This window comes from Ovis canadensis, chromosome 12, assembly GCF_042477335.2.
Source record: "Ovis canadensis isolate MfBH-ARS-UI-01 breed Bighorn chromosome 12, ARS-UI_OviCan_v2, whole genome shotgun sequence".
Taxonomy (NCBI): Eukaryota; Metazoa; Chordata; class Mammalia; order Artiodactyla; family Bovidae; genus Ovis; species Ovis canadensis.
This window is the reverse complement of record NC_091256.1, coordinates 89,969,650-89,993,631: the sequence shown is the minus strand read 5'-3', so window position 1 is coordinate 89,993,631 and position 23,982 is coordinate 89,969,650. Positions and strand designations below refer to the sequence as shown.

At 47.7% G+C, this 23,982-nt stretch overlaps 1 protein-coding gene across 2 annotated transcripts; it reads left to right on the top strand.

The window, feature by feature from the left end:
* Positions 1–452: 452 nt before the first annotated feature.
* Positions 453–5,516, top strand: ZNF281 (zinc finger protein 281). 2 transcript variants are annotated; one of them, XM_069544354.1, is made up of 2 exons: positions 453–646; positions 782–5,516. In XM_069544354.1, exon 2 carries the CDS (start codon positions 800–802, stop codon positions 3,419–3,421), a length of 2,622 nt encoding a protein of 873 aa, XP_069400455.1. In that variant the 5' UTR covers positions 453–646; positions 782–799; the 3' UTR covers positions 3,422–5,516. The 2 variants fall into 2 exon arrangements, with proteins under 2 accessions (XP_069400455.1, XP_069400456.1); XM_069544355.1 differs by having other exon boundaries at positions 459–646; positions 786–5,516.
* The last annotated feature ends 18,466 nt before the right edge of the window (positions 5,517–23,982 follow it).

Genomic DNA, 23,982 nt, shown 5'->3' with positions numbered 1-23,982 from the left:
TTCAGGTAGGTTGGCAGTAAGACAATTTTTTTTTTCCTTTTTTGCAACTGTACCTCTCTCCGCTGCGGTTTCAAAGCGGACCCCTCCCACAAATGCAGAGGGTCCGCGCCCATTATCAAAGAGTGTGCCAGCCCAGGAGGGGCGCCGTAAGCGCCCCGTCTCGGACCCCGAGCACTGGACGCCCCCTGCAAGGCAGGCAGAACCCACGGCGCCCCGAGCCTTCCCCGGGTCGGAGCCGGGGTTCGGCTGCGACAGCCGGCCCGCAAGCCGCAGAGACAGGAGAGGCCGACCCCGCCGCGCGCAGCCTCGCGTCCCCTCCGGCCTTCCGCCGCCGCCGCGCAGCCGCACAGCCCGCAGCCCGCACGGCGCGCGCGTCCCCACCAATCGCGCCCTGCCGCCGCGGGCCTCCCCTCCCGGGGGGCTCCCTCCGCCCAACCGCCCGCGTGATTGACAGGCGGCCGGGCGGAAGCCGCCGCGCAGGCGCGGTGGCCGGCGCCGCGGCCCTCGGGCCGGGTCGCCGAGCTCCCGGCAGGCTCCGCGCCGCGGCTGCGCAGTGCCGCGCAGGCTTTTAATTCCATTGTGGAGAGGACGGCGTTATTTTTATTAACCGGAGGCGGCGGCGGCGGCGGCGGCGGCGGCGGGACCCGTAAGTGCGGGGCGCGGGCGCGGGCGGCGGCGGCGGCGGCGGGCGGGCGCGGGCCGGGGGCGCGGGCGGCGGCGGCGGCGGGCGGGCGGGGGCGCCGCGGCCGGCGGCCGGCCCACTCCTCTCTCCTCTCCTCAGCCAGGCCTGCTCCGGGGCATGAAAGTCGGCAGCGCGTTCCTGAGCGGCGGCGGCGGCGGCGCGGGCAGCGGCGGGCGGGCGGAGATGGAGCCCAGCTTCCCGCCGGGCATGGTGATGTTCAACCACCGGCTGCCCCCGGTCGCCAGCTTCGCGCGGCCGGCGGGCGCGGCCGCCCCTCCCCCGCAGTGCGTGCTGGCCGCCGCCCCGGCCGCGGCCCCGGCCGCCGAGCCCCCCCCGGCGCCCGCCCCGGACGTGACTTTCAAGAAGGAGCCGGCGGCGCCCGGCGCGGCCTTCCCGGCGCAGAGGACCTCCTGGGGCTTCCTGCAGTCGCTGGTCAGCATCAAGCAGGAGAAGCCGGCCGACCCCGACGAGCCGCCGGGCGCCCCCCACCCCCACTACGGGGGGCTGTTCGCGGGGGCCGACGAGCGGGCTTCGGGGCTGGGCGGCGGGGATGGGGGCGGCGCGGGCGTCATCCAGGACCTGAGCGCCCTGCACCCGCCGCCGCCCGCCCCGCACCCGCACCCGCACCCGCGCGACGTGCTGCTCGGCCGGACTGACGACCCCCGCGGCCCCGAGGAGCCCAAGCCGGACGCGAGCGTCAAGAAGGCCAAGAGGCCAAAGCCAGAATCTCAGGGAATCAAAGCCAAGAGGAAGCCGGGCGCCTCTTCCAAGCCGCCGCCGGCGGGGGACGGGGAGGGCTCCGTGCTGTCCCCGAGCCAGAAGCCCCACGTCTGCGACCACTGCAGCGCGGCGTTCCGCAGCTCCTACCACCTGCGCCGGCACGTCCTCATCCACACGGGCGAGCGGCCCTTCCAGTGCGGCCAGTGCAGCATGGGCTTCATCCAGAAGTACCTGCTGCAGCGGCACGAGAAGATCCACAGCCGCGAGAAGCCCTTCGGCTGCGACCAGTGCAGCATGAAGTTCATCCAGAAGTACCACATGGAGAGACACAAGCGCACGCACAGCGGAGAAAAGCCATACAGATGCGACACTTGCCAGCAGTACTTCTCCAGGACTGACCGGCTGCTGAAGCACAGGCGCACGTGCGGGGAGGCCCTGGGCAAGGGGGCGCCCAGCGCGGAACCTGGGTCCTCCGGCGGCCACAGCAGCGCGGGTAGCCTGGCTGTGTTGTCTCAGGGAAATACCAGTTCTTCGAGGAGAAAAGCGAAGTCCAAGAGCCTCGCCGTTGAGAGCAAGGAGCCCAAGACGGGGAAAGCGAGTGAATCCCACCTGTCCAACAGTATAAACATGCAGAGTTACTCCGTAGAGATGCCGACAGTGTCTTCCAGTGGAGGCATCGTTGGCCCTGGCATAGACGAACTCCAGAAAAGGGTGCCCAAACTGATCTTCAAGAAAGGAAGCAGGAAGAGCACCGATAAGAACTACCTGAATTTTGTGTCACCGTTACCAGACCTGGTTGGGCAGAAGTCCTTGTCCGGGAAACCCAGCAGCTCCCTTGGCATCGTGTCAAACAGTAGCGTGGAGACCATTAGTCTCCTCCAGAGTGCAGGTGGCAAACAAGGTCAGATAAGCAGTAATTACGATGATGCCATGCAGTTCTCAAAGAAAAGAAGATACCTACCAACCGCCAGCAGCAATAGTGCCTTTTCCGTGAACGTGGGACACATGGTGTCCCAGCAGTCCGTCATTCAGTCCGCGGGCGTCGGTGTTCTGGACAGTGAGGCCCCGTTGTCCCTTATTGACTCCTCCGCCCTGAATGCGGAGATTAAGTCTTGTCATGACAAGTCAGGAATTCCTGACGAGGTTTTACAGAGTATTTTGGATCAGTACTCCAACAAGTCGGAGAGCCAGAAGGAGGACCCCTTCAGCATAGCGGAGCCACGGGTGGATCTGCACGCCTCAGGAGAACACTCGGAACTGGTTCAGGAGGGAAATTTGAGCCCCGGCACCCAAACTCCTTCAAATGACAAGGCGAGCATGTTGCAAGAATACTCCAAATACCTCCAACAGGCTTTTGAAAAATCCACGAATGCAGGTTTTACTCTGGGACACGGTTTCCAGTTTGTCAGCCTGTCTTCACCTCTCCACAACCACACTTTATTCCCAGAAAAACAGATATACACTACATCTCCTTTGGAGTGTGGTTTCGGCCAGTCTGTTACCTCAGTGTTGCCATCTTCATTGCCAAAGCCTCCTTTTGGGATGTTGTTTGGGTCTCAGCCAGGTCTTTATTTATCCGCTTTGGATGCCACACATCAGCAGTTGACACCTTCCCAGGAGCTGGACGACCTGATAGATTCTCAGAAGAATTTAGAGACGTCGTCAGCCTTCCAATCCTCATCTCAGAAACTGACTAGCCAGAAGGAACAGCAGAAAAACTTAGAGTCCTCAGCAAGCTTTCAGATTCCATCTCAGGAGTTAGCTAGCCAGATAGATCCTCAGAAAGACGTGGAGCCTAGAACAACGTACCAGATTGAGAACTTCGCACAAGCGTTTGGTTCTCAGTTCAAGTCGGGCAGCAGGGTGCCAATGACCTTTATCACTAACTCTAATGGAGAAGTGGACCATAGAGCAAGGACTTCAGTGTCAGATTTCTCAGGGTATACAAACATGATGTCTGATGTTAGCGAGCCATGTAGTACCAGAGTAAAGACCCCTACCAGCCAGAGTTACAGGTAAGGTCCCAGGAGTGACCAGGCTGGAGGTCTTCTAATGTAATTCTGTTTTATTTTGAGAACACTGCCATTGGAATGTTTCTACACGATCCTATTAAGAATAATGTAATGCCCTTTCAATGCAACTTTTCATATTTAGTTTATTTTGTTAGCGTGATTTTAGCTCTGTTTGTATTATGATTTTTAATCAAAATCAATAGATTAAAATAGTTTGACATTCGAAGTGACAATGTTTAGCAATCAAATTTACATGTATAGATTGTCAGGGAATAGCCCAAAAGTTTTAAATGCAAAAAAAAAGAAAAAAAAATCATACAAAAAAACAAAACAAAACAAAAAACCACGAAAAAAAAAAACTTTGTTGCTAGGATTAAGGTTATTCTAATTGCTTTACTCTCAGGAAAGTGTAATAACGCATGGGAATTCTGTACGTTATCACTGTAATGGAATATCCAATTTACAGATAGTATGATAGTACATTTCATCACATAAGTAAGGGATCGAAAACATTTCAAATTGCTCTATCTGGGCTGATGTGATATACGTTTCATCATTTAAGGGATCGAAAACATTTCAATTTGCTGTCTCCATCTGGGCTGATCCAAAATTCTGAGATGTTGGCTACCTATATTTTGTTGCAGCTTTTAAATGTACTCTGATCTTCCAAACCACATTCATTCCAGCCTGGTAGAACAAATATTCTTGGATCTTTGATCAAAGCCTGGAATGATAGCTTTAATAAGAGAAGGAAAAGAAAAAGCACCCTCTCCTTATCCCAGCTGTAAGAAGGCTGTGACTCCATCCAGAGCTGATGGGCACAGTGTTAAAACCCACGTGGTTGGTTGGTTCCAGTATTAGAACCCAAGTTGGAATTACATAATTCTTTGAGGTTTGGGGTGTGTGGTATTTATACATGGCCTAAAAACATTGTTCTCTGTCTCTGTTATTACGTCACCCACACTTCTGGGGGAGTTTATGTTATTTTGGTTCTTAACCTGTCCTCTCTTAAGAGTTCTAGGCCTTCCTGGTCCCCTCTTCTCCCTGTCTGAACAGTTTTAATCTTAAAATAATTCACATTCCAATGCATGATCCGTCGTGCGTTTCCCATGCCTTATGGCATCCAAACACCAAACAATAGGTCAGACACCCCCTCCCCCTTTTTAAAAAACAGCCCACACAGATGTCCATGTATAATAAAGCCCCACATGCTCAGAGCTGTGGATACAAATAAGGTGGTAATTCCAACTGGTGACAGAGCCAGTGTGAGGGTTAAGAGTATCTCCTTTAGTAAGGAGCGACGTCAGCACCTCTTTGTGAAATTGCAGCCTGTGTAGTGTACATGTTAAAAGGGTGCGTTAGTCAGTATTGTAGAAGGGTCCTGTAAAGTCATCCAAACTTGCTTTGAACGCTAATTGCCATTTGAGGCCACTGGTAGACAGTGGCTCTGCTCTAAACCACTTTTTAGCAGTTGTATTTTTTTCCTGATTATATTTTTAATGTACTTTGATGTTTATGCTGATGAGTTTTTTATGTACTTTTGGTGATGTTTCAGTCTTATGTACTCTTCTGACGTCAGAAAAGTACCACTGGCTGTTTGCAGTCTTATTGTGTAATGAGCCTACCACAGGCTTCCATGTATAATAAAGTAATTAATATTGTGCAAGTGTAAAACACTTCTGTTATGAAAGCAGTGTTTGGAAAATGAGAAATTATTTAAAATGGTTACAAAATAGTTAATTTCCTATCCCCACTTTCCTCTTTTAAAGGTCTGCTTTACCAGCGAAAGGGTCACTTATTTGTCATTGCAAGATTCTTAGAAAACGTGTTTAATCCTCTTAAATACACTCAGCACTAAAGGTCTGTGCTGTCTTGGTAAGCGCTGTCAGTCCTGTCGGGCGCAGAGTGCCAGCTGCAAGCAGAGGGTGGAGAGGACCTTTCCCACCGTACCTCTTGAGCTGTATGACTTTTTCCTCCAGTGTTTTGTTCTATACAGGTTTTGAATTCCTTTACCTTTTATTGTGTGTACTGAATACTCCTTATGTACTATTCTGATTGTTTGCTCTAGTTTACTACCAATAAAAGACCTGTTACTCACAAAATCGAAGAAAGGAGATATCACTTAATGTCCAGTCACATTTTTCAGGTTTTTCTTTTCAATACATTTCATAAAATATTCATGTCAGTAATACAACCTGCAGTTTAGGGACTGGAATTTTATGTCTGTGTTTTTAACTTGAGTGTTTCATGTTTCTAGGTTTTATTTTACTTGAAAATTGTTTTGAGTATTTTCTTCAATTTGAGGCGTATGCAACAATAGGAACTTAAATAGTATGGCAGTTAGAACGTGGAAATGCGGTTAGCCATCCCAAATATTATTCCACGGAGATGACTTACTGAGGTTTCATTTTAAATCAGATTCCAGTATCTTTGGGTTCTAGGTGCATCCTTTTTAACTCCAGAAGATTGTAATAAAAGAACAGTAGGATACAAAAGTGGCCCTGAGCATTTTTAGTAGGAAAGAAAACATTGTTAAATCGTAGTTTAACAGTGTTTCATTTCAAGAAGTTGTGAGTCTAGATACTGGAGAGAGCCAAGACATGTATATACTGGGGATGCAGAAAAGGTTTGAAAGTGTGTGTGTTAAGGTTAAAGATGAAAGAGAAACATTGTAGGTGTGTGTAAAACCTGTGAGAAAAATTATGCTTTGAAATTCAGAGGGTAGAATAGGCGTTTGAAGCTTTGCTTTTTCCATATATGATACTATGTAGAGAAATGATATATTCGTGTTAAGCATAAACGTGGATTTCTCTGTAGAGAGGCTACTTGTGGAGCCATTTAATTAGGGAAAGTAAATTTGTTTTTTTCTTTGCCAAGATTATTCCCTAGGTTTGGTCATTTTCTTGAACAAGAGCACTAAGTGAAATCTCACTGATTCTGTGTCAAAATCCAACTTGTGATGTCTTCTGCACCGGTGACTTATTGCTCTGTTCTAGATTAACCTTAATATGAATTAACCTTAGCGTTAATTTCGTTCATCTACTGTCCCTCCCCCTTCTTTATCCTTTGCATGGAATGTCTGTATCTGAGTATGACAATTTTTAAATTAAGGTTTTACTCCTCACATATTAGGGTATGAAGTAGGGAAATATGCTTTGAATTTGGATTTTGCTGCTGTGAATTCAAGATAAGGTCTACCATAATTTGGCAGTTGCCTGTTAGTGATTTGTAAGGTAATCTTATTCAATAATGAAAACAAAAAAAAATGGTGGCGGAGGGGGGGGGAACTTGTGCAGTTTTTTAAAGTTTTTTACAAATATTTCTACCTCAGATAGTTTTTCTGTATTACGGTCATCAGAGGAGAGAGGCGTAAGTTTTGGTTCATCTCTGGTGTCTGATTCTGTAGTTAACCTGTCATAGTAGCATTCAAGCCTGAACTGGGAGCAGCCCAGCCTCCTGAGGACACACAGTTCTTAGCTTCTGAATCCCTAAGTTCTTGCAGCACTGGAGAATTTCCCTCAGAGAAGAGTTCACTGCTGGACTACAGGGTTCCGCTTCTAGAGTGACCTGCGTCTGAAGACTGCCGTTTTCCCGGTTCTGTGGTCTGTGTGCGCTCTGCGACACGTGACAGGAGCGCACCTGGGGAGCGCGATGCGAGGCCCCGTCAGCGCTCTGCTCCCAGCCTCGCGCCATCGTGTGGGGTGGCGCGGCTGTGGCCCGCAGGCGTTGGCCGTCTGGTGTTCACAAGGACAGGCCCGAGGTGGCCTGCCGGCCTGCTGTGCTTTCTACAGTGGGATAGAGGGTTTCTGATAGATTTGGAGCAACAGTGTTGTTTCAGTTTCCACTTGTCACTTTTCTGTCTCCTTAATTACCACTTAAAATGCACATGAGCATGAAGACAGCATCTGGGAATTCTGATGTCCTTAACCCTTGATCAAAAAAAAAAAAAAAAAATCTACAAAAGCCCTCAAATTCTCTGAGATTATAGTTTTAAAAGAGATGATTACCATAAAGAGGGCATGCATTTTTCAGATTATATCTGCTTTGTTTTTACCTCTCTTCCTTTTTCAAAAAGTATTGACTGTGTGAGTATAACTTAGCAGATTCTATTTAAATTCTTTGTGAACCTTTGGGAAGAGTTGTGTTGCATTTCTCGGGTCATGGACTCTGGGCAGCTCATTATAGATTGGATGTCTCCCCACCCCCTGCATTAGCAGAAATATATTTGCGCATGAAAATTTACAAGAACTGCCCCCCACCAAAACCTGGTAATGGTAAAAAAAAAATTCAGGTTAAAGATCCTTTCTTTAGAAGGCTGTTTAAACATTGAACTTTTGTTGTATAAATAACAGGCAATACTTTAAAAGCATGGAATAGTGGTTTTCAATATTATAATTTCTTTTATCTGTTACTTAGCATTTATGGAATACATTCAGGTTACACAAAGCCATAGAGATTTATGGTAAGCTGGTCAAATAATGAATAGAATTGATAATTCTTTGCAGTTTCTCCTCTGATAATAAGTACCATCGAGATGCTAGGCTTGACAGTAGTTCAGTCTTTTCCATCAACAAAGAAATGTGCCCACAGTGCGCAGGAACTGCAGCCAGCTACCTCGGCCTTCACTCGCACGGAAGTAGCTTCCCGCGTAAGCGTATTGGCCACAATGAAAGCCCACAGTCTGTCTGTCTGGAAGGAATAGTTGTGAGTTTTTAATAACATGAAGCCTGTACCTCAGGTAGCCTGAGTGTCTAGCTGGGTTGAAATACACTGTGCAAGATAAAAGCCTTGTAAAGCATGTTTTGTGTTGAAATAGGTATCTTCTTGGGAAATGTAGATGAATAGCCACAGAAAAAATAATGATTTGGACCTTATACTCCACAGGGGGAAAATGTGCTGCCTGTTTTGGAGAAGCGGGCAGAGGTCGTGTGTTCAGGGAGAGAGGTAGGGATCTCTTAGAATGGAGGCGAGAAAGAACAGGATTTGAAGGGGAAATAAGGAGTGTAGGACAGCCCAGCACTGTCAGGGGTCCTGGAGAGAAAGTGGTCAGAAGGGTAACAGGATCTCTGACGGGAAAACGCAGCTCTTTTGTGATTTTCAGTTTAGGCTTCCTTGGGTACTTGGTATGAACTGTAGTTCATTGTGGGGCAATTAATAAATAACAGACAACCGCGGTGAACTTCTGTTTACATTCCCAACTAGGAAAAAGATGGCTAATCTTTGTGTTTATGTATTGTTATCTTTGCTTTAGTAACTCAAAATCCCATCGCTTCCATTGGTTGGTGAGAATTTTAAGTGACTTTCTCATCAAAACGATTAGAGTCAAAATTACTGTTACATGTGGTGAAGTGAATATGCACAGAATTTAGAAGCTAAAAGCTCTTGAGTCGCCCTTCCCAACCTACGAAAGAAAAAATGACAAGTACAGTATATAAGGGCCTAGTTAGTTATGACAATGGAAAAGTGTGATTGTAAAAAGTTGGGAACCCCCTAATTAATATTTTTTAAGGTTTGCATTGCAAAATGATGTTTAATTTTAACTTGTGATGGCTCGCCCGTTCTTTCTAGTTTGAATAAGAAGCTTGTTTTATAAGCTTTATCTATTGGAAAATTAATTTTAGTTGGGAGCTAAAGTTTTGGTTTTGATTTTGGGGATGCAGATTTTTAAGTCTGAAAGTGATACTTTAGGTTGTCTTTTTTTCTGTAAGGAGTGGATTGCAAAACTGAATGACAGGATCAGCAATTTAACTGTTTTATGTTTGGTTGTGCGTAAACTAGGCTCTTCCCTACAAGAAAGCCAAGTGCAAACATCTGAGAGTTCCTTCTTTATGGAGGGCAGTGAGAGCTGTAAGTGGGTATCCTTCTGGGTCTCTGGTAGACAACCTTGACCTTGAGAGCAAGACTGGAAAAATCCTTTCTGAAGGTGCCCTCTCTTACTTAGTGGCCCAAACAATAAAAGTGCCTGTTAGTGATTACATTAAAAACCCTTGGTCTTGTACTACTTTCCACTTTTGCTATAAGTAGACCTTCAATGAACGTCTTGAAATCGGGTTAATACTGTTAAGGGTTGTGTTTGTGAGGTGAGTTACTGTGGGATTTTATTCCTCTGGATTCGGGAGACAGTCCTGCAGAAGTCACAGACGTTTAGCTTGTTTTTAATGAAGTCCACTAAGATATTGTAGGTGTTTCTATTCTCAGTCACATGTGGAATAGTTAGCTGTGTGTTTTTCTTAGAGGTGTTGGTAATTTAGCTGACCTTTTAAAGTTTGGAAAAATCTGAGCCCATTTCTCGCTAACATTTTAAATTGCTAAATTTTTAGTAAGGAACATAGTCAGGCTATGACTAGGTTTAACATAGTTTACTCTGTGTGAGGATTTATGTGAATATAAGAAACCTATAAATGCTGAACAGAGTGTAGCGTGTTCAGAGTATTAGAGCTGTTTTGGCAGATTCGTCTTTGAAAAGAAAGGAAGGGCGGTAGTGTAAAGGAAAGAGGGAGGAGGGATCCGGGAGGTTGGTATTAAAGGTCGATTCCCCTGGTCCTGTCGTTGAAGGTCCCTGAAGGGCTGAGTGAGACAGCTTGGGAAGACGGGCAGCAGTGGTAAGCTGACGTGGGTTCCTGTGGGTTCCTGCCGGTGAGACACAGGAGTGCATTATGGAGACAAAATAAGATTGGGGGAAATTTTCTTTTTATAGAAGACTGATAGGATGAATAAGAAAATTACAGCTTTTCATTTTGTTCACTCTGAGTTTTACTAAACCTCTGAAATGGGCATTTGGCAAGGAGAGGAGAGGACTGTTGATGACATGATAGTATTTTTGCCAATGATGCTAGTGTAAATGACGTGTGGAAAGGAGGACAGGTTGTGTGCGTGTTTCATATTTAACAAGAAGTGATCCTGCTGGATTATATTCAGTCAGTCCACCCAGCTGAGCCAGCACTCCATCGGGAGCTAAAAGACGGAAGCGTTTGAATGGCCTGAAAGCGCTGTGGGTTAAAAACGCTCAGTGCTGAGATGTCAGTTGGAGTCTTGGCAACTGAATATGAGAAAAGAAGTTTAAAATATTTGTAGAATTTTCTTTCATGTTTCCGTTAATGATTTTGTTTAAAAGCCAGGTGTAAACAGTTATTTAGGTAATCAAATTTATTCTCAGTACTCCGTGCCCGCCATGTACTGTATGTTTTGTACTCAGAACACAAATTACTGAGGCTGAATATATTCCTTAAAGAAAAAAAGAATTTTCTGATGAAATACCAGCAGGAACAGATGGTGGGGACGTAGCTCAGCAATAAATAAGATTAATATGTTCAGAGCTCTTTTGAGATTCTGAAGACAGGGGAAGAAAGTTTAGCCTGTCAAGAGGGAGCAACCACTGCCTACCTGAACCCAGCTTGACTTGGGCTTTGGAAAAAACCCATTTCTGATCAACATGCCTAGAAAATTGAGCTTCACCTGTGTTTGAAATTCTTTGTTTCTGTACGGTTTCTGCCTGTGTTTCAAGAACAGCCACTTGAGATCTTTCAGGGGACCCGCAGGTGTTGGGTGGCACCAGTCAGGCTGATGGTAAAATGTGAGTTAAAGATCTTTTTGTGAAGAAAACTGAAAGTTTTCACTTGATAAAATTGCAGTGCATTTTTAGAAATATCTGTCGGAAGGTAAAAGTTAAACAACCGAAGAGAGTAACATGAGAAACGAGTTATCTTTTAGAAATAATCACTATTGGGTGTTTGATTAGAACCAAGAAATCATAAACTTGGTTTGCACTTCAGAAGTGGGTATCTTAAAAATTCTGTGATTCCTGTCATTTTTTTTCTATCAAACGTCTTGGTTAGCTGAAACTTATTAATCCGTGAATAATATGAGTTTTAGTCATTTTTTTCTAAAATGTAGCATCACTTGATTTTAAATTAGGAGTAATTTTTTAAAAAGACGTTTTGATAGTTGCACTTTGCTTACTTTAAGTTGCGTTTTGTAATAAAACTAAATGGAGTGTTCTCCTGTTACAGAGGCTCTCAGAGGCAAACCTACTTCAGTTAGCTGGAGACGGGGATGATCTTAACTTTGGTCCCGGCTACATTGTTGCTGCCTCGGACTAAGGGCCACCGCCTGCTCTTGCACCTGGCGGGTCCCCTGCTCCATCAGGCGATGCTGGAGCATCACTGCAGCGTTCAGCGACTGGAAAGGAGGGCGTTTGCTCTCCCTCCCTGAATGAGACACATTCAGCATCGGTGTGTGTTTACGGTGATGAGGAAGTAAGGCTACTATTTTTAAATACTATAGATTCCAGTATATTACTGCCCAGACAAGACCAAAATGTACATAGATGGTCATTACATTGTGGACGAGATGTCGTGTAAACTTGGGGCTGTTTAGTCTGGGACGTGCAGGCTCTGTGCGCCTCCTCGGCCTTTGAAGCCAAAAGGCGGGCGGCACAGAGTCACGCACGAGTGTGCTTTCCACGGCAGGTCACGCTAGTCCTCTGTGGCCCCGAGCCGCCTCTGGAGCAGCGTCGTCTTAGACCCTGCCCAGGTGCCCTGTCTGGTGTCCCGGGCTGGGCTGTGCTAAGTGGGCCTGCGCCGTGGGCGCCACCTGGGCCCATGAGACCCCCGCGTCTCAGCCCTGCCCACCCTGGGCCTGCGAGTCGGCAGCTGCAGCGGAGCCAGAGCCTCTGGGATGTCTGCGGAGCGCTGCCCTGAGACTTGCACCGAGGCGCCCACTCTTTCTCCGTGGCTTCCCTTCGATGGGAGAATCAAACTCCATCCCGATCCCACAGGTCCTTAACTCGAATTTCTCTGGTTTCCCTCTGTTCACCTTTTAAATAAATTGAACCTAACTGACATGTAACTTTGTACTAGCTTTTGACTTGATACACGTGGGTACGCAGTTAGACACTCCTCACCACCGCTGTTACAGTCATGTGTTTAGTTCTTAAAAGTCAACCCACCAAACACCTGGGTGCCAGGCAGTGTTTTGGGTGGTTAGAGATGAACAGAGGACAGAACCGAGTGCCCTGAAGCTCTAGTAGGGGGCGGGGCGAACGAGCATGTCACAGGTTGCGGGCTGGGGTGTGTGCTTGCAGGGAGTCAGGGAGGCCTGGCAGGGGTGGTGTCGGAGGCAGGAGGGGAGCCCGGGGGAGGAAGGGGCCACAGGGGCTGCTGTCCTGCTTGGGGGTGTAAAATCGCGGGGATGACACGCCTGGGTGTCAGCACGGGTACCTTGTGCGGGGGGTGGGCCCGCCCTTTCCACATCCCTGGTGAGGAACAGAGACCTGGGGGAGGCCGCACCTTTGGTAGAAGTGGTGAAACCCTTTGGTGATTCTAAGTCTGGTGGGGCCTTTTTGTCTCGAACTCTGCCCAGCTACGCTGTGCATTCTTTCATCAGGGGCCTTCTGGCCTTACGGAAAGGTCCAGACGGAAGTTGGCAGCTGGACATGATTTAGCATCGAGGCTCTGAGTTGGATGGGAGTGAAGTGACATCGTCCTGAACCTGAGCTTCCTGTCTGTGAAGTGGTGCGCGGAGCTCCACCCCAGGGGCTGGAGCTGATGACCTTCCTTTACCTGCCAGGCCGCGCCCCGCCCACTGCGACACCCAAGGAGAGACAGGAGAGGCAATGGTTCCCGGCCTGGAGCGGTTCTGCCCTCCGGGGGACAATGGGGGTTTCTGGAGACAGGTGTGGTTGTCACAGCTTGGAGCCAGGCTGTCTGCTCCTGGCGTCTTGTGGAAAGAGACCAGGGATGTCGCTGGACAGCCCCGCAGTGAAGGTTGCCCAGGCCGCCTCTATTGAGGTGACGGGAGCAGGCCAGGGAGCTCCTGGAACCTGTACATGACCTGACCAACCGCTGTGTAAGAGATGCGTACCGGGCTGTGTGTGGTCAAAGACGGCCCGATTTTTACCCAGAAGCTTCGCTCAAAAGTCTCCTTGGGCCTACCTGATTCAGTGATTCATTTTTAAGCTTGTTTTAAAGCCAGTTGGCTCTCATTGTTTTAGCTGACAGTGATACTAGTTAATTGAAGGAACTTCCTGCTTCTTAAATTTTAAATTAAAATCGCTGATGGAGTATTAGAGGCATCTGGAGATTTGACTCAGCACTATAATGACTCTGGTGCATGCTGGACAATTTCTGGCTCACATGGTGATGGATTTAGGATTATTATGTGATATTCGGAGTTTGGGATCAGACTAGTTTCTTTAATGAGAATAAATCTATTTGTAGTTAGCTAAAATTCCTTATTTATGTTAATTTCATGTTTATATTGAAAGCATCAAAACAGAAGCTAGTGAAGGGAGAGAGAACTAATCTCCCTTTTGTTCCAAGCCTCTCTTTAAAAAGGAAATGTCCCTTAAAGCCCAGTCTTCAGCTGTGTGTGTTATCTGATAACCCCTTCACGTGTGGCGTGCAAATCGCTGCTTCAGATCAGCAGCAGTTCTGGACATGCATGGAGCAGGGAGGGGGCCTGTCATCTTGGGAGAAGCAGCTTATTATAGGTGACCTGGAACCGTGCTCCCTCGGCCCAAATGTCTGATTCTGGAGTTGCGTTAACCCAAAGGAGCCCGGTTAATGTGTGCCCTGTCACCCCAAGCACATGTCCTGCAGAACCCAGCTCCCGAGGTTCCACTGGCGCTTGTGGTGGTGGGGCGTTACCATTTACTGAACACCTACTTTGTGCAAGAGCTGGCATACTTTGCCTCATTTAATTCTCCCAACAATCCTGGAAGGCAGGGTCATAATCACCTCATCTTACTGGTGGACAGAGAGAAGGTGGAAAGGGCAGAGCGGCGGTGCGAGTGTAGCTCAGCCCAGACCCCCTGCACCTTCCACAGGGCTCCTTGCCCAGCCTGGCACCCGGCTTCCAGGGAACGGACAGACAGAGCTCGAGCCCCAGGTTCCAGAGGCGTGAGTTCTTTGGCCAGCTCCTGGAGGCAGGGCTTTGAGCCTCTGCTAAGCTGTTCTAGATGACTTCTCCCCATAAGTATGAAATGAGTGCCTGCCCGGGTCTCGGGACTGCTGTGACTGTCAGAGCAGGGACAGGAAATTGCTCTGTGACAGGTAAGGCCTGTGGCCTTACTTGAAAGAGGTTGACTTGGCAGAAGTAGGCTGAGTGGATGTATAGGAGTGAAGGTTCCTATCTTTACCCTTTCTTTCTTACAGACTCTGTGCATTCCTGTGTGTGGTTCCACACCGAGGCGGTGTTGACGCCGCTGTGCTCAGCGGTGTGTTGGCAGTTCGCAGTGTGTGTAGTGGAAGCTAATAGTTGCAATTTGTACACTGGAATAGGTTTTTTGAGGAAAGGACATTTTAGAACATGAAACAGTAAGTTGCTTTCTATCTCTGCAAGGTTCGGGTTATTTTTGTGGTCTGCACTGGGTGGTGAATATAAAGGAAACCTAGTATGATTATTACCACCTTCTGCAGTTTGTTTCCTCCAAATGTAACAATTTATAGAAACATTTGTCTTCTTGTTATTCACCACAGCATTCCTACTTAATAAATACTAATAAGTAGATAAGGGAAAATACAGTTTTCTTAGAAATGGGAGTTGTACAATGGTATCAAGGTTGTTAATGATACCATGCAGTTTGTTTTCAGAATAACTAATTTAGAGAGAAAATAGAAAATGACATAGTCAAGAGTAGAAACTAGTGTTTATTACACATTAACTGTATTTTTTGATTTATCGTCTACTGAGGAATCTTTGCTGAAGCTGTTTAGTTTAGGACTTGCTTAGAGGATGAACTGGGAAACTGAAGATAGAGAATATTTTTAAAAACAAAAATGTCACGTGGTTTTTTACTGCTTGTGATTATAATCTGATGACTGGTTTTTCTGGGACTTCTCATTATATAGTCAGCTCTCCCACTCAATCTTTCCCCACAAATAGTAGACAGGAAAACAAAACTTGATGCTAGTATTTGGGGTCTGACTACAGTATTCCACATGAGTGGATGTCAGGCATAAAACACCTCATCTTGGAGGATATAGATGCTTCTCAATGCAAACCAGCACCTTGTCGTCATTATCTCATTAAGAGGGAGCTCATACTTTTTATTGCTTAAGGATTTAGTTTAACTAGGACACTTCAGAATTTTTAGCAAAACAAATTGCTTACGATACCTGTATAAGATGAATAGTAATATCATAGTTACGTGTAACAGGTTGGCCTCACTTTTGAGACTTCCCACTTTAACATGCCGATAACACAGACATCAGTCTTTTCTAGCAGGTTTAATGCCACACACTTTGAATGATTTTCAATATTAGCTTTTTATTAAAAATTGCCCCCCAAAAGGGAAAAATACCTTAACGTTTCTAACAAGTCGATGATTCAGATATTCTGTGCTGCCAAGTAGATCCTAACCAGCCAGGGGTGTTGCAGATTTATGCCCCTGGTTGCAGGGGAGAGCAAAATAGTGGATCCATGTGAAGCCAGTCCCCGTAGGTGAGAAGTGGATCCATGTGAAGCCAGTCCCCGTAGGTGAGAAGCCAGTTTTACATCCCTTTCATGGTGGGCGGTGTTTCCTTTCCAGTCAAATGTAACAGACTAGGTGAATTTGGTGAAAGGCCTAAGATGATGACTTCACTCTTCAACTCCAGAATCACTTCACTTTAAGTATGTCAGTGTTCAAGATATGGTATCACCTGTAACAGTCGGACTGTGTGCCAGGCACCGCTAGCTGATGGAGAAGCTAAGAATCAGACGTGGCCCTTCCTCTTGACCTTAGTTAAAGTCAAGTGACGGAGGGCAGCAGCCCAGAGTGATGAGGGGGGATTGGGAGTTTCCGGGGGAGGGGGCAGGGACGTCAGGCAGGCAGGAAGCTGAGGAGTCAGGCAGGCAGCGTGGCCTCGAGGAAAGGAGGCCAGGCCTGGGCACAGCCGCGACCTCGGGGCAGGTGGCACCCCCTGGCCAGGCGGCAGGACGGAACCACCTTGGGGAGGATGTCAGATGGGCAGGGAGAGGAGAGCCCTGGGGCAGGAGAGCGGCAGGTGTGGGTGGGATGGAACGGGAGGTGGAGGCCGAGGCAGCGGGGTTTAGTCCAGAGGCCGACCTTGCTGTGGGGGCCGGTCGGATGGTGCCGAGCGGGGTGTTAGGAGCTCGGGGGGCGAGGGCATGGGTGGCGGCCCCTCAGATCCAGGGGTTTCCAGGAGCACGGCAGGACTTGGTGAGGAGAGGAGCCCCTTCTAGAGCATTCCCCTTGGGGCCTGTAGATGCTTGGGAGACGTCCACCAGGAGACACGTGGGCAGGGCCGGAGCCTGACGCCCTGAGGCCCAAAACAGCCTTTCAGGAGGGGAGCATTCAGGAAGTTTTTAGAAAGAAGGGTGAGCCCTCCCCAGCCCCCAAACCCGATCCTTCCGAATTCTCCCCGTTTCAGCAGGCGGCCGGGTTCTCAGTCGCCCCGAGAAGAGTCCCTTGGTCTCTCCACTAACTGCCTTCCTCTTCAGCCTCCTTTTTGCCTGCAGTCTGTCTCTAGAAGGACTCAGTGTCGCTCCTCGGCTACGGTAAACCCCAAACTTCCTGCAGGGCCCTCCCGGCCCGCGGTGGTTGCCTCTCTCAGAGTCTGCCCTTGCCCCCCGACAGGCAGGCGCGTGTCCCTGCGGGAGCCCAGCGCAGGCTGACGGGACCTGCCAGCCACTCTGTCCCTGCCTCGGGGCCGGGCCCGTGGCAGGTGCCCCGCGAGTGTTGAGTGATGGGGAAAAGCCTCCTCTTGAGAGGCCGCGGGGAGAGAAGTTGCGGTGAATGCAGGAGGTCGGGCTGGAGAGTTCCATCTGGGCTGTGCGTCTGGAGTTCACAAAGGGAGGCCTTGAAGGGAGCAGTCTGGGCAGGAGTGGGGCGCAGAGAGCCTGGGGTTTGCAGCGCCCCAGGCTGTGTAATTACGGTGTCACAGGGGAACCAAGTGTCAACAAACAGACCAGGGCTCCGTGTGGCCGAGCTGCCAACACTTCCTGTGGTTTGGGGTTCAGGTTAGGTTAGGGCATAACTGCGGGATCCTTCTGCCCCACGTTACTTTTCGTACTTTCCAGGAATATTTCATTTGGGGTTTCAGTCTGATGAGGGGTGGGGGAGAATGTTGGCTTCACTGTTTCTCCACTACATTAGAATAGAAGCAGCCTTCAAACTCTCCCCATGACGGCACTGTCCATCACCTATAATACAAGTCAGATAGCAGATACCGTTTTCACGCAACATGTCTTCAGTATTGGGCTTCCCAGGTGGCAGTGGTAAAGAATCTGCCTGCAATGCAGGAGACCTGGCTTCAATCCCTGGGTCAGGAAGATGCCCTGGAGGAGGAAATGGCACCTACTCCAGTATTCTTGGTGAATCTCATGGACCGAGGAGCCTGGTGGGTGACAGTCCACAGGGTCACAAAGAGTTGGGCATGACTGAGTGTGCACACACATACACACACACAAATACACACACATCTTTGTTATTGCCCTCTGATATATTTTATTTCATCTTTAAAAAGGTACTGGAGGGGACCCACTAAAACCCAACTGGTAACTTGAAAAACGTGTTCTGGAAAGTGAGGAGCATACCTTCCCTGAATGATGGAGTGTCTTTTGTGTCTGCCTGGATCTTATCCCTTAGCGGGAATGAGGGAGAGAAATGGGCGTTTGTGACTCTAGGTTTTACGCCAACATCTCAGGGCAGCTTCTGAGTGTTTCTAACGAATAAACAAATAACCCCAAAGGCCTCTTCCCAATCCCCTTTCCTTGCTCTGTTTCCAGATGTCTGCTGCACAGGGCAGTGAGCTAGAGAATAAGTAACTAATTCTCTTCCTTGTATCCAACCTTCTGTCACACTTCATTGTCTTTATGCAAGGAAAACATCTTTTATTGCCACACGTGCCATAGGTGGGCCTTAATTGCAAAGTTACTACGCTGTTAAAAGCTCATATAAATCATCTCATCCTAAAGAAAAGCAAATTTTAAACACTTTCTTGAACTCTCCAGAGATCATGGGACAGCATTTAGAAGCAAACACATTGTAAGTTATAACCCTGTAGGTGCACAGAGTCCGTTAACAGTATGAGCCAGGAGGCAGAAGATAAAACTCTAGAACAGAAAGAGGATTTGGTAGCATTTTTACCTTACCAAAAGAAAAAAGTTTATGTATATGTTTCTTTTGCTTTTTCTGGTTATCAAGATAACAAATGTTCATTGCCAAGAAGTTGGAAGATTAAAAAAATAAAAAAGCATTCAACGTTTAGAGAACTTTTTAATCAGCGTTTCGTCGAGTTTCCGTTTTCCCTATGCCCGTGCAGTTTTTGTCCTTTGTATTTTTCTGTGTATTTTTAAACATCTGGTTTTTGCTTCCCTGTTACTGGTTGTTGGTAATTTTTCACTGTTGTGACGGTGAAACATATGAAGCTGTGAATGCCTTTGTGTCTAGCTGTTTGTGCCTGTCTCTGATTACTTTACTGCACTGAGTCTGTAAGTATAGGTTAGCGTTTGAACATTCTCAAGGTTCTGATACTGCTAAGTTCACCTCCAGAAACGTGTGTGCGTGCTCTCTCAGCTTCACTGTCGGAAAGTGCCCAGCTTGTGCCCAGTCTCACCAACTCCAGATAGTTCTTCCTGAGGAATGTTGCCATTTTGGTTAAGGGGAAATTCAGTCCTTTTTCTCTGCATTTTCATGATTATTTTGAAGGTTTATTGGCATTTTTTGTTAATGGGTTTTTCCTGTGTTTTGATTTAAGACATCATGCAAGTTAAACACACCGTTAATGTCCCATCCCTTTGAAGTGGACTAAACTTTCCCATACAGCCAGTTGTTTAAATTAGTATAATTTTGCTGGCGGTCAATTACGTCAAAAGTCTTAACATATTCATAGAGCATTTGAGCTACCAGTTAATCCTGGGGTGAGTTCTGTGGGAGTACTGTGGATGCGGCAGTGATGTCCACCCCAGCACTGTTTGTAAGTGGGAGATGGAAGCATCCTAGATGTACAGGCAAGCTGACTAGCCCTCTCTGTTTCTAGAGTGCAGTCATTAACAGTGATTTTGTGAGGAGCTCCTGGTGGCCTAGCGGTGGGGGTTCTGCGCTTTCACTGCCGTGACCTGGGTTCAATCCCTGGTCAAGGAACTGAGATCCTGTAAGCCGCACAGCGCTTAAAAAAGTGATTTCATAGAAATGGGAGAATGCTCGATATTGATTCAGTTTGTTAAAAAAAAAAGCAAGGAGCTGTAAAATAAAGTATAGGATCATTCCTTTGTTCTTTTTATAAGAACAAGCACATAGAGAAGAGCCTGGAAGGCCTGGCTGTGTTGCATCTGGCTGATGGGATTGTGGGTGGCTTTCTCCCCAAGGCTCTGTGTACTTGCGCATTCTAATTTGTCTACATCGATACTTGATATGTAGAGATTAAATCTCTGCAGAAGGCAACAAAAGGAAGTGGCCAAAGCTTCCTAAAGCGTCAGTGTTGTCAGAAACAAAAGCAGCTTCGACCTTAAGTTACAGAGAAACTGGTACAGGGTCGCTCTAGTTGGAATATTACTATCTGCTTAAAATAAGCTAATACAAAGTTTCTTTAAACTCAACCCTCACGATTTAGTTGGAATAGTGTTTGTTCCATCTGGCACTAGTGCGGAATATAAATTCACCTTCGTGATTGTTGGTAGGTCTGTGTTACTACGCTAATCCAGCAGCTTCTGGGCTTTGTCGGACGTGTGTCCTCGTTCCTCTGAGACACACGGAGACAACGTATTACAGCGTGCTTAGGCTATCTTCAGAGTTTCTCTAAATTCTAGAATAGTTGTAGGATGGTTCTGTGTATGGCAGTGAATCCTGTACCTTTTTGAAGGAAAAAAAGATTATTAAAGAGAGTGAACCGACGTGGTTTTCTCTCTCTCTCTTTTGTCTTTTTTAAACGTTTTATTTGTATGGAGCACATTTGATTCACAATGTTGTGTTACTTCAGGTGTAGAGCAGTGTGATCCATCCCTCCATACACACATATCTATTATCTTTCAAATTCTTTCCCCATTTAGGGTTGTTACGTGATACTGAATGGGTTCTCTCTAACCACATGAATATGAAAGAGTGTGATGGAAACTCGTACTTGTGTACGGCCTCTGTCTGCAGCAGAGCTGATGTGTTGCACTCCTTAACACTCCTGTGCAGCATGGCTGGGGGCCTGCTCTAGTTTCTGTCCTTGCTGGAGCTGCGTGTCACCTGCATTTTATTTTTCACACAGCTGTTAGCGTGCACTAGTTACCCAGAGCCACGTGGGAGTATCGCGTATGTGGAACACGCTGCGTGGCTGGAGACAGGTTACCTCGAACTTGGTGATGTGTAACTAGGTGGAGTGGTCCGCTGACTGGAGAAAAGTGTAAAGTTTGCTTAACTCCCCAAGAGCTCTTGCATTAGAGACCTTCCTAGGGACTCTCAGTGCACTCTTTTAAAGATGGTTTATGCTGAATCCCACTACCGACCAACTTGTAGTAACTAGAAGCCACAAGCAAACTGTAAAGCAACTGGACAAAGCTTTCTGTTTGTCAGGTCAGCTCTTCTGTTGGGCTTTCCTTCCCGCTCTCCCCAAGCGCTGGCTCCTGATCACCCCGGGTCGCTGTGTGGCTCCCGCGGTGAGCTGTGTTTGGCTTGCACGTCTCTTGTGGAGAGGCGCTCGCGGGCCCGGTGTTTCCTCTGGGATGTGTAGTCCGCTCGTCTCATGCTGTGACTCCCTTCCTGCACCTCCTTCAAAGGGAGCTATTTGTGATGCGTACCACGGCTGTTTCTTACTTAATTTCTTCCAGTTAAATTTATTTAATATTCCTGTGTAGAGATTGGCCCTTTAGAGAGTAGAAACATACAAAACAGTCAGCAAGGAGTGCGGCCGTGTGTCAGGGTGCTGGGCTGGGCAGGGCAGGCTCCATCAAGTTGCATGTGGCTAGACCTCAGGGAGGGGAAGGGTCTGAACTTGACCTTCCCGGAGGGCTCACCTCCTGACATTCTTTGAAATGTGTTCTGACTAAGAGATCTGTCAAAGAACAGATCAGCAGGTAAGTAAAGATTGGCTGAGTGCAAAAGCAAGGATTGTGTCTGACTTACACAGGTATGGTGAGTTCAGACCTCCTTCAGTGTTGTTAGCATTCAGGAGGCGGAGCGGGTCAGCACGTGCACGGCAGAGCCCAGGGCTGCGGGGATGAGGGCAGTAATGTCCTGGCTGTCAGGGGATACAGCCAGCACCTCTGAAGCCGGTTTCGGAAGAGAAGGTGTACAGGAGAGTTTTATGAATAATTACTGCGGAAGCGCTAAGGAAAGTGAAGGTATCCCGAGGACATAGCTTGTAAGCCGTCTCAGAGCACCACGACTCCCCATCAACTCCCAGCTGGGTGAACCAGCCACTGGATACGGCTGACCCCTTTCCTGTTTCTCCGCTGCTTTTCTTGACGTAAACAAAAACCACAGTGTTTTTATACTCATTCTGCATTTCGAGGAACACCCAGATTACTCATGCTTCTGAGAACAAAGCCGAAGTCTGGGTTGAAATGTGATCTAGATGTGAAAATGTTCGTGTTCTCTGATTGGATCCCTCAGTCCAAGAATTTGCTTTAGAATCTGATAGATGTGTGTGGTGTTTCTTTTGACGGTCTCCCTACACACGAGTCATACCTCGTGTCCCACAGAAGGAGCATTAAAGAAAAAATTATGCGATTTATCAGATGAAATATTCACCACTGAAAAGTATAAATGTGAAGTGTCTGGCAACATGGAAGAGATAAAGCATAAAGGACAAAAGCTCCAATAGAATGTATGCTTTGCATGCAATTTAAAATTATGTTTGGGAATTCCCTCAGTCCACTGGCTCAGTTCAGTTCAGTCACTCAGACGAGTCTGATTCTTCGCGACCCCATGGACTGCAGCACGCCAGGCCTCCCTGTCTGTCACCAACTCCCAGGGCTCACTCAAACTCATGTCCATGGAGTCGGTGAGGCCATCCAACCATCCCATCCTCTGTCGTCCCCTTCTCCTCCTGCCTTCAACCTTTCCCAGCATCAGGGTCTTTTCCAATGAGTTGGCTCTTTGCATCAGGTGGCCAAAGTTTTGGAGTTTCAGCTTCAGCATCAGTCCTTCCAATGAACACCCAGGACTGATCTCCTTTAGGATGGACTGGTTGGATCTCCTCGCAGTCCAAGGGACTCTCAAGAGTCTTCTCCAACACCACAGTTCAAAAGCGTCACTTCTGTGCTCAGCTTTCGTTATGGTCTAGCTCTCACATCCGTCCATCTGTACAGTCCAGTGGTTAGGACTTGGGGTTTTCACTGAGGTGGCCCAGGTTCAGTCCCTGGTCAGGGAACTAAACCACAAGCTGGGGCAAAAGACCCCACTTTTCTTAGTTGGAGTGATGAGTTAGTTTGGTGCAATGCCAGTATGTCCCCTAAATGCCTTCCCTTCTTTCCATCCACAGTTCAGGGAACGCAGGGTGCGTGCCCTGCACTCAGTGGCACTCGAGCTGCACCAGCCGTGCAGTTAGAGAGGCCGGCGTCGAAGCTCCCATTTCTGATCAGAAAAGGTCCCGTTAGGTAACAACATCCTTTCCTGAGAATCCAGACATAATGAAAAACTAGAGTACCCTAAGGTCACTCAGTTAGGGCAAAAAGAAGAAATCTTGGGTTTCTATAGATTCACTGTTGAGTTAGTGGATTGGGTATGCTCACTGTACCCGTGATAATGAGAAGCGGGGCAGGACCTTTATACTTACTTGGTAAGTTGAATAGACTTGCAGGCGATGCTATAGCTGGAATCTTGCAGGTTTTAATACATTAATTTTAAAAAATACATACACTTGTAGGAATGTAGGCCATACCTTAAATCTGAGAGCACTTTGAACTGTTCAGATCTTTCTTAGAATCTGCCTTCAGTGGGAAAACTTGGATGGTTCCTCCACAGAGAATAAAGTCACTTAAGTTAGAAAGCCTCTTTCTAAATCTCACTTAGAAACAGATAGCAGTGGAGAGTAAGCAGTCTGAGAGCGTGTTTGCACAGCTCTTCCTGGAGCTCCTGATAAGCTGTTTACCTCGCCCTCAGATCCAGTATTCTTTTAGTCTTTCATTCATTCTTAAGAGTTTGAATATCTGCCAGGTCCCAGGCACTATGTTAGGTGCTGGAAGATGCTGATAAACTAGGACAGCAAGGGTCTGCTCTCCGGCGGGAGTGACAGATGGAGAACAGCAAACGAGATAACCGGACTGTGATAAGTGCTGGGAGGAGCGAGCCGGGACCCCGAGGCGGGTGCAGGGTGCTTTACAGGGGACCCTAGGAGGAGTGACAGTGGGCGTCCCCGAGCAGCCTCGGAGCCCACTCCTGCTCAGAGCTGAGACGGTGAATTAGGGGTGCAGGAGGTTCGGGTGGGACTGGCTGGGGGCTGGGTGTGTGCTCAAGGCCTGGTGGTCGCTGTGACCGAGAGCCTTGTGAAACTCGAACGTGACCCAGTCTACAGAGATGGCCTCCTTAACCCCCATTTGGTTTTTTTAATATTGTCTCTGCTTTTTAAGGAGAAGGCAATGGCAACCCACTCCAGTACTCTTGCCTGGAAAATCCCATGGACAGAGGAGCCTAGGAGG